This window comes from Anser cygnoides, chromosome 1 (assembly GCF_040182565.1).
Source record: "Anser cygnoides isolate HZ-2024a breed goose chromosome 1, Taihu_goose_T2T_genome, whole genome shotgun sequence".
NCBI classification, from domain to species: domain Eukaryota; kingdom Metazoa; phylum Chordata; class Aves; order Anseriformes; family Anatidae; genus Anser; species Anser cygnoides.
In genome coordinates, this window is record NC_089873.1 from 182,197,045 (window position 1) to 182,211,870 (window position 14,826).

At 36.5% G+C, this 14,826-nt stretch overlaps 1 protein-coding gene across 8 annotated transcripts in view; it reads left to right on the plus strand.

Annotated features, from left to right (window-relative positions):
- LRCH1 (leucine rich repeats and calponin homology domain containing 1) overlaps nt 1-14,826 on the plus strand; it is a 123,200-nt gene that overhangs the window by 65,697 nt on the left and 42,677 nt on the right. For all 8 annotated transcript variants that reach the window (XR_010827922.1, XR_007157855.2, XR_010827925.1 and 5 more), the window contains exons 4-9: nt 4,492-4,597; nt 5,180-5,316; nt 7,527-7,654; nt 8,449-8,533; nt 11,888-11,993; nt 13,448-13,557. Coding sequence is in view for 3 of the 8 variants with exons in the window: in XM_066988787.1 (XP_066844888.1) it covers nt 4,492-4,597; nt 5,180-5,316; nt 7,527-7,654; nt 8,449-8,533; nt 11,888-11,993; nt 13,448-13,557 (672 nt within the window). In the remaining 5 variants the exon portion in view is untranslated. The remainder of the gene's footprint in view (nt 1-4,491; nt 4,598-5,179; nt 5,317-7,526; nt 7,655-8,448; nt 8,534-11,887; nt 11,994-13,447; nt 13,558-14,826) is intronic.

Sequence of the window (14,826 nt, forward strand, 5' to 3'; positions counted from 1 at the left end):
ACTGTGGTACATGAACATTTTCCCAACTGCTATCATCTCCATAGGTTGCATTTATTTTGCTCGTCTTTTTGGTATCTGAGAGTGCTTCTATATCATATTGACATTTTTATAAGAATAATTTCTAAATTCTGTTACAGAAGTTGAGCTGGCCTTGCTTTGGACCCCAGTACCACTACTGGTTCCCCATATATGAAGTGGCAACTTTAGGGCTTTTTTTTTCTTGTATTTGTCTTGTACGGTGCCTTGTGGTGTCAGGCTTATACTATTAATTGTAAGTGATCTTACAGTAAATTGGTTTGGGGAAGAAAAGGAATTACATTTTCTGTGTTGTACCTGACCTAAACACTGCCAGGTTTGTGGTGGTGTTGGTTTTTTAATAATTTATCAAGTAGTTTAAAATATTTTTTGTTATGGGTTTAATTAGATGGCTGAAATGGTTTTGATTGAATTACCTTCAAACACGTTAGGTTGTAGCATTGCGCTTAAAACTGGTTCAGTAAGAGATTATAGCTTCACTTTTATATATAATTAAAGCTGAATAGTACTAAACACATGCATCCTGATTTTTGGGATGTGATGGCTGAATAGAATTGTTAGAACTTGAAGAAAGTCTGAATCTAGCTCTTTGTGATTAGAAGAAATAAAATACATGAATAACAATATTTGTTAAAGTAGGCACGCTTCTATTCAGATGACCTGGTTACTTAGGTTGATGCTACCATGAGTACTTCATGCATTTCTAGTGAAATACGTTGCATTACTTAGCTGGAAATGACTAAACTGCCACGAAGCATATAGTGGTAGGATTGAGAGCCTGTATCTGTATTGGCATATGTAAGATGATGCAATTTATAAAATAAGGTGATCGTTGTTCAAGAGCTAATAAAGAAAAAGATGAAGGAAAAAAAAAAGGATTAAGTCATGCTGCAGTTGTTGCACAAAACATTCAGCTGTGTTGAGAGTAATGCCAGCCTGAATAGCATGTGGCCTCCAAACAACACGGCCAGCCAGCCCTTTGGCAGGGCATGGTCTTGTTTGTTTTGGTCCGTACACAACACTGGTGCTGACCTGGCCCAAGGGATCGATCCTGAGCAGCGGCAGACACCAACTGGTTGCATTCAGTTCTTGTGTTACTAGGACTTTGGCAAGCACTTTCAGATTTTCAGTGTTTTCCAGCTTTTCACAGGCTGCTTACAGTAAAGTCTGAGTGTATGTAGCAAATGGATGTTTTTATTGCTGTTATCTAACTCTTTGAAACGGATTTTACCTCTGTGGCCACTCTAGAACGATAAAAACGTAGCACGCTGCAGATTAGGTGAGATATTTCCAGCTAATTCTGCTTCCTTTCTTCTCTTCTTTTTTTATTACATGTTTATATTTAGGTAAATGTCACAATCGTAACAGAGAATTACTTACATATTATATGCAGTAAATTTTTATGCATTCTTTTAAATTTTAGGGTTAGGTTCTGCTATGTAGTCTGAGAGTTGTCTTAGCATTAAAATAACATATGAATTATTTCCCCTCCAGGGTATAGTCAAAGTGTTTAGAAAGTTTGGTTGGGAAACCTACTTTTACTTGCAGCTGCATAACGTGATCATACCTCTACTGTCAGTCAGGAGGATGACTGCAAAATTGGTGTGAAGATATTCTGAAACTTAATTTCCATCAAAGAAAGTAATTAGATAGAGATGGCTCATAACTGCACACCTTACAGCTTTGGGTGCAATTAAAGTTCTGCTCTCCTTCCTGTTGGGCAGCATTGCCCTTCTGCCATCTCAGAGGAACAGCTTCCTCCATCTCTGGAACGCTCCTTTCTCATGTTGGAAGCCTTTAAATCTGTCAGCTGGGATTTAGGTCCTTTACCCTGTTCATCAAATCTGGGCCAGCAGGCTGACCAAGTGGGACCTGCTGCCCTCTGTTTTCTAAAAGGATCCACGTAACTTATTTTTAACATTCAGTGTGACTTTGTATGTCACAAGCTCTGGCAGAATCCACATACTTATTGGAAATAACAGGAGCCCCGAATTTTAAAATGGGTGCAAGGAGAAAGTTTACTTTGATTCAGAAGGTTTGGATAAACTCCCGTGTGTCAATAATGTGTTACAGTGGAGTTAGGTTACTGTGTGTGTTTTTCCATTTATATTATTATGAATTTTATGATTGTTTAAACTTTACTATAAACAAAGGAGAAATGAAGGTTTGGATTTGTTTTCACAGCGTTGAGCTGCATGCCACAGAAACTAATGTTAAATTTCAATAAGCTTTATACTTTTCTAATTGTGAGAAATTGTCCGTGTTGTTACGGCAGGAAATAACCGATGAGGACAAAACAGCATTCATGCAAGAAGTCTGGCCTTAGCAAATGCTAGCCCCTAGCACTTGAGTAGGTGTTTGAACTTCATTTCAACTGTCTGCAGATGTCCATGAAGTGAAGTTTCAATTTGCTAGATGTCATGTTTCTCTAAAAGATTATTAGCCTGAAAATCGTAGGCATTTGGCTTTGATAGCATGGCTGCCATTATTGCCAAAGTAATTGGAAAGTTTAAGATAAACACTGTCACTGTCACATACACACTCACAAAGTCTACTAAGCATAACTGGAAATAATGTTATAGGTCTTTGTTTTCCACAGCTATTCAAAGTAGTACAAAAAAAAGTTGGATTGAAGTGTTATTAGGATAAAGGCTACAAATGTCTCTAGAGCCCTTGTGAATACTGACATGCTGTCGTAAGAGATCAGTCACGTTGTGGATGTTTTGAAACATTGTAAGTGGACTTGGGTTTTGAGACTATACACTTCCAGACATTTCTTTTGAACTTCGTTTAAAATTGTCTGTTTCCCTGACTTGTTCTGATGTATGTGCAGAAGTGTACTTGATCTAGAGTTTCTCTGCCACAAGGTGACTTCAAATTTAAATTCTTTGCTCTCAAAATTAAGTATCTAATTATAAACTCATTTAAAGCTTGTAAATTAAAAACAGGACAGTAATGCTTTAAAAATAAATGATCTGGGAACAGTGCAATTAACAGTGCCGTACTTTGTGATAATTTGGGCAAAAGAAGCACTCATTAACTGGTATTTTTAAATTCCTTGTCTGAAAGCTAAAATAATTTCCTGACTCTGTTTTGACAAGGGAGGGAAGTTTTGGCAGCACTGAGATTCTGTTACGAGAAGAAACATGTCTGATAAAAAGAGCGGCATTGCCAGATCAGATTTTGCTACTACTGTTGTTTTTTTAACTAGTTTTTAGGATTGACAGTAGAGAGTTAATGTAATGCTTATGACTAGCATTAAAGCAGGTGTCTTCAAAGAGGTGGCTCAAAGTCTGACTGACTTAGAGATTCTCTAGTCGAAGAGCTCACAGGTACTGTATAAATCCATCATCTGAAATAATCAAGAATAGGAGCAAAGACTCTAGCCTGTTCAGGAAAATTTGGCATTGCCTCACTTAGCTGTCCTCCTAGGAAGCTCTGTTTCCCTTTTTAATGCAGAAATGGAGGCAAAACTGGGACATGGCTCACATTTACAGGTTACCTGGCACGTAAGCAGAGGCTTCAATGTCATTTTGATTTCACATTGAATGTAGACAGTTTGGCAGTAAAAGTGGTAGCTAATATGTGAAAACTCCCTTATTTTAGACTGACTTAATCCAAGAAGTTTTTTTTAGTATACATTTGTAGCAGTTTCATGTTTTCAGTAGTGTTTAAAGTATAATACTACAGTAGTGCTAATGTATAGAAACAGTTTCCTTGAAATAATGCTCAGTTGTTTAGCAATAGTCAATACTTTGAGCTCAACTCAACTTTACAGCAGTTATTTGGCTTTATAGCAGTGGGTTGCAATTTCATCCAGATTGTTAAACCCCCTGAATTTAGCTGTGACCTGTTTAGAGTCTGTCTAGGCACTTAAGGGAGTAGCTTTTACAAGAAAATGTTGAATATCTGTATAATACCAAGTAAGACCTGTCCTATTTTATTATGTCCTCCTATTTGATGTGGTAATTGAATATATGTCTTTCCTGAACATCTTTACAGAAGGTTATTGCTCTTTTCTTTAATTTTGCTTAAATACTCTCTCCAGAAGAACAAGAACCTTTAAAAAAAAAAAAATAAGAAATCAGAACCGCACAGTGGCAATTTTACTATTTATCCACATACGTGGTTATATAATCATGCTACCAAGTTATTCATATGAACAAAAGTTAGAAACAAAAAGGTAGAACATCTTAAGCTGATCATTTCTGCAGAAGTTAAATTCCTTTTCAAAATTAACTTCTATAAATAGATATTTGTTCTGGGTTTTGAATGATGTGTAAAGATTTTCTCATGCATCTAGTTTTGCACTGGAAAGGCAGAAGCATGGAAGGTTGTGTGTTTTCAGGTTAATAAAATGTTAAAATGGTAATAACACATTAGCTACAATTTCCTGTAAGCATTATTTAACACTTTGGGGCCAAAAGTTCATTATTTCTGTTACTGTTGCTGTAGGATGTCAGCTGTAATGAAATCACAGCTTTGCCACAACAGATAGGCCAGCTGAAATCTTTAAAAGAACTGAATGTCAGAAGAAATTACCTCGAAGTTTTACCACCAGGTAAAAAAAAAAAAAAAAAAATAGTAATAATAATAAAATCCCAATGCCTTTACAGTAGCTCTTTTTATTAGTATTTTTGAAAGTGTTTTTTAATCATGTAAGTAATAACAGCAAATAGTATTTACCTTGTGTTTGAATTTATTCCATTTGAGTTTGCTGTGTCTCTGTAGCCTATAGCATTAAGTAGTACTTAGTGTGTGACTTCTTTAATGAATTATCTTTAGAATTTTAGTTACTGTAACTTGCACAAATTCTTACCTGTGAATGAAGTATGGTAACAGTCAGCTGAGTTTAAAAAAAAAATAAAAATCAAAGTTTAAAAATTTATTGTCACCTGTATATCAATAACACCCTTTTCCATTCCCAGGATGGAATGGAGTAAATATTAGTCATGTTCCTGTCTGAGTTTGTATTTTTAAAAAAGGGAAAAGAGGATGCTATACACTGCCTTTTATTATGAGAGGCATATTCCTTTCTTTCTGAGATTGAAAAAAAAAAAAAACTTTATTCAGAAATATTTTACTATTTTATGGCAAAAATAAGTACAGATATAACACCTTTTGTCTTTTTTGTTGCTTTTAGAACTAGTGCAGCTTCCCTTGGTAAAGTTCGACTTTTCTTGCAATAAAGTGCTTGTGATTCCCATCTGTTTTAGAAAGATGGTGCAGTTACAAGTATTACTTCTTGACAACAATCCTTTGCAGTCTCCACCAGCACAAGTAAGTAACGTCATTTAAATTGTGCCTTAATATTGGGTGGATGATAACTTACAGCCTATAAAATGAAACTTTCTGTAATAGCAGACATCTGAACTTGTCAGCACAGACATTAGTTGTGGATATATAAACAAGACAAAGTATCATAAGTATGAGAGTGTGCACACCACTGAAACCAATGTTACTCTAGAATATTTCCATTTCTACGTATGAATAAAGCTACATATTTATTTTTGTCATTCCTATCTCCATATGAAACTTAATGTGTGTATAACTTTGAAAAAGAGAGTTGTTAGGAAACTTACTGGCTAAATCATAGAGTAATAGAATGTTCCAAGTTGGAAAGGATCCACAAGGATCATCAGTCGAACTCCTGGCTCCACAAAGGACCACCTAAAAATTAAAGGACATCTGGGAACATTGTCCTAATGCTTCTTGAACTCTGGCAGGCTTGGTGCCATGACCACTGCCCTAGGGAGCCTGTCCCAGTGCCCGACCACCCTCTGGGTGCAGCACCTTTCCCTAACCCCCAGCCTGACCCTCCCCTGTCCCAGCTCCATGCCGTTCCCTCGGGTCCTGTCGCTGTCCCCAGAGAGCAGAGCTCAGCGCCTGCCCCTCCGCTCCCCTCGTGAGGGAGCTGCAGGCCGCCATGAGGCCTCCCCCCAGCCTGCTCTGCTCTGGGCTGAACAAACCAAGGGGCATCAGCTGCTCCTTTGGGCACTGATAGCTTTATGCCCTCCTTACACTGTGGCACCCAGAACTGCACACAGTGCTGGAGGCGAGGCCGCACAGCGCAGAGCAGAGCGGGACAATCCCTTCCCTCGCCCGGCTGGCAGTGCTGGGCCTGATGCACCCCAGGGTACGGTTGGCCCTCCTGGCTGCCAGGGCACGCTGCTGGCTCGTGTTCAGCTTGCTGTGACCACAACCCCCAGATCCCGTTCTGTGGGGCTGCTCTCCAGGCTCCCATCCCCCAATCTGTACGTATAGCCAGGGTTGCCCTATCCCAGCTGCAGAATCCAGCACTTGCTCTTGTTAAACTTCATGTGGCTGGTGATTGCCCAGTCCTCTGATCTGTCAAGATATTTCTGCAAGGCCTCTCTACCCTCAAGGGAGTCAGCAGCTCCTCCTAATTTAGTATCATCTGCAAACTTGCCTAGTATCCATTTGAGTCCCACATCCAGACTGTTTATAAAAATATTGAAGAGAACTGGCCCCAGAATGAAACTCTGTTGAACCCGACCACTGACTGGCTGCTGGCCTGGTGTAACCCCATTTACTACACTACCCATTTACCAACTCAAAGGCTCTGGTTCTCTCTGTTAATAAGATTCCAGTTCTAGAAAGTTCTGTTGCAATTTACTATGAACTCACACTAATAATTATATATTCAGGCAGCCTAGTATACAATCCACATGAAGTTTATTTTACTTCATACTATAAATATAATTTATACTATAAATTTACAGAATGTCATGCATGGAGAGATCAGACTCCTGTTCCGAATGTAGGTCCTGCTGAGAAATAATAAATAAATGAAACATCTGCTTGCTGCTTCAGGACAACTTTGTTGTTGATTTCCTGAACCCTAGATTCATCATACTGTATCTACTACAAGATGATCAACAGCTGTGGAAATACTTGAGAGTTTTTACTACATTGGAGAAGTGCTTTTCATTAACTACAAATGGTAGTGCAGTTATTAAGCTCAAAACGTACAAAGCAAATTCCAGCAAGCATGTGGGTTAAAGAGTACGGATAGAGGAAAAAAAAAAATATGTAAAAGCCAGTGAAATGCATCATAAACATTAATGAGCAATAGTAAAAGCAATGTGACAAAGTGTAAAGAACATGCTTATTAATTAAATGTCACTATTGACTAATTTTGGAAAATAATTACTCACTTTGCAGTTAGTAATAGGCTGAAATATATTCTCTTAATCATAATCCTTTCTGAGTGGAAAGCAAATTTGGATCTTTTAAAGTAGAGTGCATTTTTGTTGTTTTGTGTATTAGTCCCAGAGTATTTATACTAGTGATCTCAAATCATTATTTGGCTAATTGAAGTAGCTCTTAATTCTTAAAATAAATAAATAATCTGTTTTCCTTTCTATTATGATTATGAGGTTTGGTTTTCAGAGAGTTTCACTACATGAAATTTGAAATACATTTTTCTTTTATTCTAGTTATAAACCTATTTTTTTCCTGTCTAACAGATTTGTACAAAGGGTAAGGTGCATATATTCAAATATCTGACTGTACAGGCCTGCCAGATTAAAACAGCGGACTCTCTGTATCTTAATGCCATAGAACAGCCGCATTTGCCACAACCTGTGGAAGAGAGGTATGAATAAAGATCTTGCTTGATTTTTTTCATGTAATATTTATGATCTTAGAACAAAATGAAAAATATTTTTCATCTTACTCAAGTGAATACTGGTAAAGTTCTTTTTTAAATTGCTGTGTTAATCTCAAATCAGGATTACAGTTCTCAGGATTGAAAATCAGTGGGAAATAGAGCATATACATATATATATATATATATAAAAAGAATAGTTAGCTGATGAGTGTATTGTATCTAATTGGGTACTTTAAAATGGTAGAGGTCATATTAGGGAATAAAAATAGCAGAAGAGATAGCAATTGCAATTATTGTAGTCATTTTCTTCAAATACTAAATTTCAATATCTATTTTAAAGTCTCAAAAGAAGTTTTCTGTGTTAATAATTACTCCAAGCCCCAGGGAGTTAACAGTTCATTTTGATGCATTAGTGGTTACCTTTAAATTAGTTGACTCTTGCTTGAGTTCAACTAGTTTAGTTTTTCAATCACATGGCTAAATGACTTTAGAATCCTGTGCTAATTACCTAATAAATGTGCATTTTTGTCTAGTGACAAAAGCAACCTTTAGGACAGGTTATTTCTGTTGTTTTCACTAATCCTTAAGCTAACCAAACAGTCTATCTGATCTACTTTACTTAGAGCAGACTGCAGATGTGTAGTTTGTAACCATACTGAGTTATTTATTCACTGGCATTGATAATGGTGGGAATTTTGCATTAATTGAAACCAGGACAGAATTCTAACTGTGCATGCTATGACAGTCTTCTATTGATTTTTTTTTTTGTTCACATCTAGCATTGATGACATCTACCCAAATAAAAAGGACTCGGATTCAGGTGTTGGTAGTGATAATGGTGATAAACGTTTGTCAGCAACAGAGGTAAGTTGCCTGAATTTTGTCTACCTCCCTTCCCTTCACCCCCATATTTTTTTGTTGGGCAACCATGTGAATGCAACTTCAGCTATCAAAACTGTGTAACCACACCCTTGGCATGAATTTCTCACTAATAAACGACTAAAACAAAAGAGTCTGAGATTTTTTTTCTGGTTTAGTCTATGCTTTCTGGAGATGGTAGTAAGATACTTGATTGTAAATGGCCAACAACCTACCAATAGTGAAAATTCAGTACAGTTTTCAGCCAGTTTAGATAATAACTTAAAGAACAAGGACCAAAATTGAATGCACATTTGTTTTTTCCAACAAACTAATTGTCCTAAGAGGTTATATTATACGTCTAGTTCCTTCTCGCTTGTTTTTTTCCTCTGATTTGTGAATCTTCTCTGTTAGGAATTAACAGGAGTTCAGTGTGCCTGGTCCAAATACGTTCTATGGTGTCGTGGATATTGCAGTTCAATGGAGAGTGAAACTTTAGGAACTTGCAGATCTTAGTGTGTTTCCACGCTCTGGCAGACAGGCAGTGCTGGAAATATGCCTTCAGGATTTTTCTTGAGCTATGTTGTATGACTGGGCAAAGAAAAAGCTTTCTGAGATTAGTGTTCTACTAAGCAGTTACATCTGCATTTCCTAGACTTTTTTTTTGAGGCTACGCTCAGTCAAACAGGGCACTTAATCATAGGAAGGTCTCTTCTTGGGTACTCAAATGAGCAGTTAAAGTTGAATTTTATTAATAATATTTTTTTCCCAGGAAAGTGGCGGAGTTGCCATCCCTGGACATATGTAAGAGATGTGTGGATATGCCACTAAGGGATAGAGTTAGCAGTGGACTTGGTGGTGTTGTCTGGATGGTTGAACTTGATGATCTTAAGGGTCTTTTCCAACTTAAATGATTCTATGAAATAATGATAAATAAGTAAATAACTTTAATATACTTCAGTGATGATATTTCTGAAATGTACAAATGAAAGGACCTAATGGGAAATACTCGGATATTCACGGTAAAATATTAACAGAAAGAGAATGGACTTCCTGGTTAATATAATTTTGCATTGGTTCTTCACTTGTTTCTCTCTCCCTTTGAGGAAAAGAGTTTGTTGGTTTTGAAACTAATGTATAAATAATTGAGCTTAGATACTGAATTTGTAGTTGCTATAAAAGCAAATTGAAAATGAATTCACTTACACTCTGGTCTTTTGAATACAGAATCACTTATGTACACAATGGCTGCCAATCATTTGGGCAGGTTTTTTACTTAATTGTAAGTGTTCAGCCCGTTCAATGAAGCCTGCAAACTGTTTTGCCATTCTTACACTTCCTGAAGTTGTTAGCTTGTTAATGAAACTGTTGTTCCAGAACTTCCTCTTCAGCTATAAATAACACCTTTACAAAATATTGTCTGTCTTGTAGTCAAAATGTAGCAATTGGCATGCAGCAGAAAAAAATATTTTAAAGACAACTGGACTAAACCAGTACATATTTATAGGACAAAGACTTTTTATATGGGAGCTGTTTACTCATTCCGTCTCTGCCTGTCAACTGCTCTGCTGTTAAGGAGAAGATTGATGCTAGTATCAGTAATCTCAAATATGCTTGGTAATAAATTCACTACTCACTTTTTCCTTCTGAGACAAACTTTAATAAATGTGCTACATATGAGAATTGTGCAAGAAATGTTAGCATGTTGTGAATACAGATTCAAGTACATCAGTACTGACAGAAACCTCCATACCAAACATTAGATAAATGTTAAATGATCACTCCTTTATGAGTTGTTAAACACATTTTTAGAGGGTTTCTATAAATACATCAAATATATCAAAGCAAACTCGACTTTAGTCTGAAAGCTAATTGCTGTTGAATTTCAGCTCTTTTACAGAATACTGCCGGGAGGTCATGTTGCATTTGTGCAATGTGAAAAGGGAAACTTAAATGAAGTGCTTGTTTGACTGAATACCAGTGTGTTGGTTATTTTCAGGAACTTGCTAATTAGGTTTGGATACATACATGTGGGAGGGAATACTTGATGAAATTAAGTCGATTAGTCTGGTTTGTTGATAGGGTCAATTCTTCAGAGCTGTAGTCTTGGGTAGTTAGAGTGAAAGACGTATTGTTGCTGTAAAATTGATCGCATCAGCTTGAAGACAAATTCTGCTTGAAGATAGCGCACTCCCACATATTTCATCTTTTAGGAACAGAGAGTAGCAGATTCACTTTCTACCTCCCTTTGATTTTATTTTTTCCTCAGTTAAAATTCATTAGAACAGGAACTTGGTCAAGATCCAGATGGTGTCCCCGCTTCATTATCCATAAGAGCGATGCTGTCAAACCAGCAAGACTCTCTGTGAAGATTCTTTCAAAATGCATCATCCAGATTGTGTTGGAAAAATGTTAGGTTTTAGAAATGGAAGTTGGACTCTTCAGCCTATGCTTTTGATTCATATATCCTTTGTCTCATTCTCTTGCTAGCTGAATAAAGGTAAAACTGTGGATGTAGGAAGTGAGATACAGTTTTTCACCTATGAAGGAGCAATGAGGACTTTTGTATGTTGCTTTGGGTAGTTTGATAGTTTACTGACAGGAAACACCTGGAAAATGAATTGCAGAGTGCTGTAGGCTATGGACCCTGGAAGTCCTATTTAGGTTGAGGGATTATGTTAATGGATTGATAATTTTTTTTATTTTTAAACTGAATGTCCTATGGCTTACTGCTTTTTATTTATTTTTACACCAACATTTCAAAATCTTTTCTAAAAGTTGTGGCTGTTTACTCTGCCTAGCCGGAAAAAAAAAAAAAACTTGCCTGTATTTAGTATTCAAAACTTTTAATAATACATGTATAATAATATTTTACTGTAATATTTTTCAAATGATAGTTGTGAAATTAACAAAACATAAAACTTTGATCTAGAATAACTGAATTTACTACTTAAATTCACATAAGATAAAGATAAAGGAGGCCTGGAGGGAAAGACAGAAGAACTGTGATATGAAGCTTAGCTTCTTTTTGGTGGCTCTATAGAGCCCCTTTTTCAGCTGTCCAGGAGAGAAATGCAGAAAGGCAGCCAACTGCAACAGGGTTGCTGCTAAGAGAGAACTGGTGCAGTGAGGAATGTAGGAAAAGAGACAGAAGAATTGTGCTGCTTGGCAAGCATACTGTGAGGGTGTATTCAGCATGACTGTATCTTCTTCCAGCAGGATTTTGTCATGTTAGATGCACTGGTATCCTCGTCAATACTAGCCTTTTTACTCTCCAGAGTGTTCACTAAGATATGCTGTATCCATTTTTTTCAGTCTTTGATTTGAACTGAAACCAGTGTTTCTCTTACTTCTTCTTAGCCCTCTGATGAAGATACTATCAGCTTTAATGTTCCAATGTCCGACATTGTAGAAGAAGAACAGGTTGTAAAGGAAGATTTGGGTCACCACGCTAACTCAAGAAAAGGTTGGAATGTGAAAAAAGTGGAAGTTAAAAATGGAAATTCTGTTCATAATTCTGTCTATAACACTGTAAATCAAGTTGGCAAAAAATCATGCCCAACAAGTATCAGTCAGTCTTCCATAAGACTACAAACATCACCTTTAAATTAGATACATTGTCTTTATTTCTTTTTCCTTGGAATGTTCAGTGTTTTATTTTGCACTGGATAAATGCCTTAAATTGTTTTTTCTTGCTGATATTCCAATCAAACAGCAAGTATTTTCATTATTAGTTTTTTGGAATAAATGCCTACCTATCCAGAAGGCTTCAAGCATACCTATGCAGTCATTTAAAACAGAAGAATGTGCTACTTAGAATAGAATCAAGGTCCTTACAGTCATTTTTTGTAGCAGTTTCAATGAGCTTGTTTCACCTTTCTCAAGAGTTAAGTTGTAGTTCTGACTGGGGGAAGAAGGATGAGAGGCAGTTTAAACCATGCTTCTCAATCAGTAATACCAACAACTAATAGCTTTTGTCAAATGCTAGTTCAGATTCTGAATTAGCTGTATGTAAAAGTAGAGTCCATTTTAGATGGCTGTACTTAATGCATATATATAAAGCTTAATTCATCAGTCAGCATTACATCTGGAAAGAAATAAGCATCTCTTCAGGTGCTGACAGTGTAATTTTATCTAAGTATTGTTAGTTACACCGTTATCAGCATACAGATATTAATAAACAGTGTTTCTTTAAGGTCCACACATACCAATAATAAGTTGCAAGATAATGTCATTGAGTTGTATGTGGAAACCATGTAAGTAGGAGATGAGTCTTTCACACCAGTGTTAAGTACTTGATTAAATGAACTTCAGATTCTCATCAGAATGTAATAGTACACTAAGTGAGATAGTAACGGTATCATACCCTACAGTGTTTATCGATGCATCAGAGGGTAAATTGTGGGATAAGACGGCTTCAGATAGGAGAAAATTATTACTGCCATGTACTTCAGGAAACAGTATATGTAAGCAAGAGGTTCTCATTGTTTGGAAGGCTCTGAATCACTTTGAGTTCTGCTGAGAGTTTGAGTGTTAGTTACAGCATCGTAACTTTAAAGTTGTATAAAAAAAGTACTAGTCACTGGTTGAGACGTGTGACTATTCTAAAATAATTCTGTAGCTTTCCCACTTTGTTCTTGTACTGGTACTGGCAAGAAATTTTGTGTAGCTCAAAACTGACACCATCAGTGCCTGTTGTGATCTGATCTATGACCGTATGAGCCAAGGATATTGATTTATTACAGCTTTGGAATGAATTGGCATCGATCCCTAGAATGCAGAAGTCATAACTAGTTTGAGGTTTTTAATATGGTTTGAATTTAAACTTTAATTGTTTTTAAACTCTGTAATCTGTGTTCTTCTGAGTAAGAAATTTCAGCTGAACCAGAAATCATTCCATCTTTCTTTTATTGTTATTAGTGGAATTCCATCAGGGATCTCACTTGATTGTCAACGATAAGTCAAGAGAAACAGGAAACCAGTTTGATGAATCGGATGCTCTTACTACTGAATTTATGAGTTACATTAAGGCAAGTTTGTGATCAATTTTAAATGGGGGAAATATCTTCATGGCTTTCATAAGTATAGAACAAGCAGGAATAACAAACTGTAGACACTTTAATGAATAATATACCACGATATTCATTGTCATAAAAGATGCAGAATGCAAAAGTAAGTAGATAAATTTAAAATGATGATAATTAATCTAGTAAATTATTATACCCATAACTCTCTTTTCTAGTTTGCGAGTTGTCCTTTACCTTGTGGCTAAGGCTTTAAGAAAACAGTGGTTCAGTAAAAAAGACGTTACAATATTGAAAGGCGGTATGACAGTATTGCCAGCTTAAGCACTTAAACTTACTTGTGTTTTGATATCTTCTTAACGTTATGGCAGTTGAGATCAGTAGTTGGTGACTTGAATAGGTGGTTCATCCATTCCATGCTTAGGATTTTGAACTGGGTGTCTTTTCCTTCTTCTGCAGATCGCAGACTCTTGCGTTCTTTGGTTTATATTTAGTCATCTACTAGTATATGTTTTGGGACATCTAAAATTGAAATTCTGGTTAACCAAACCATACATTAACTCAGTACCACTTGCAGTACCAAAAAAGGGGTTAGGCTTGAAAGATTCTGTGTTTTTCAAATGTTCGTTCTAATTGGTATGGTTTTACCTTATCCGTGTAATTATGCCCAGAGACTGAGGTTTGCCTTCTGCAACAAGTGCTATGTTTTTTTCACCTTGTGATATGTCCCCTTCTTATGGGAAAAATCATATACTTCATTTCTGTAATAATTAAAAAGGATGAAAAGAATGTCTTTATTCTGCTGGGGATTGTTATTGTGAAATGCGCCATCCTTGGGGAATGTTAGAGAAGCTGGGTACACTCCTCAGTGACACATCTGGCAGAATTGGATAGTGTTTATTGGTGGTACAGGGTGATGCGACATCTGTGCCAAACCCATGACACAAAAGAGGATAGGCTTCTGTTTTATGCTGTTCATTCTCTGCCAGTGTAAATGCACGTCCACTCAGAGAGCTTCTGTCTTTAGTGGCAGCTGAATTACTTCAGTGTTCCTGCCCATCCAAAATGAAGAAATTTGCAAACTACCAAATGGAAGTATAAGTGAGGGGTTCAAGTATTCTAATAAGTAGCACTTCATAATTATAGGTAGGAGAGTGGGAGCTCTGATTTATGCCTTCACTGAACCCAAAATAACTGGCCAGCTGATATGAATTGTTGCATGCAGTTTTTTTTGTTGTTTTTTTTTTTAATCAGAGCTGTTAAAAATGGTCAAAT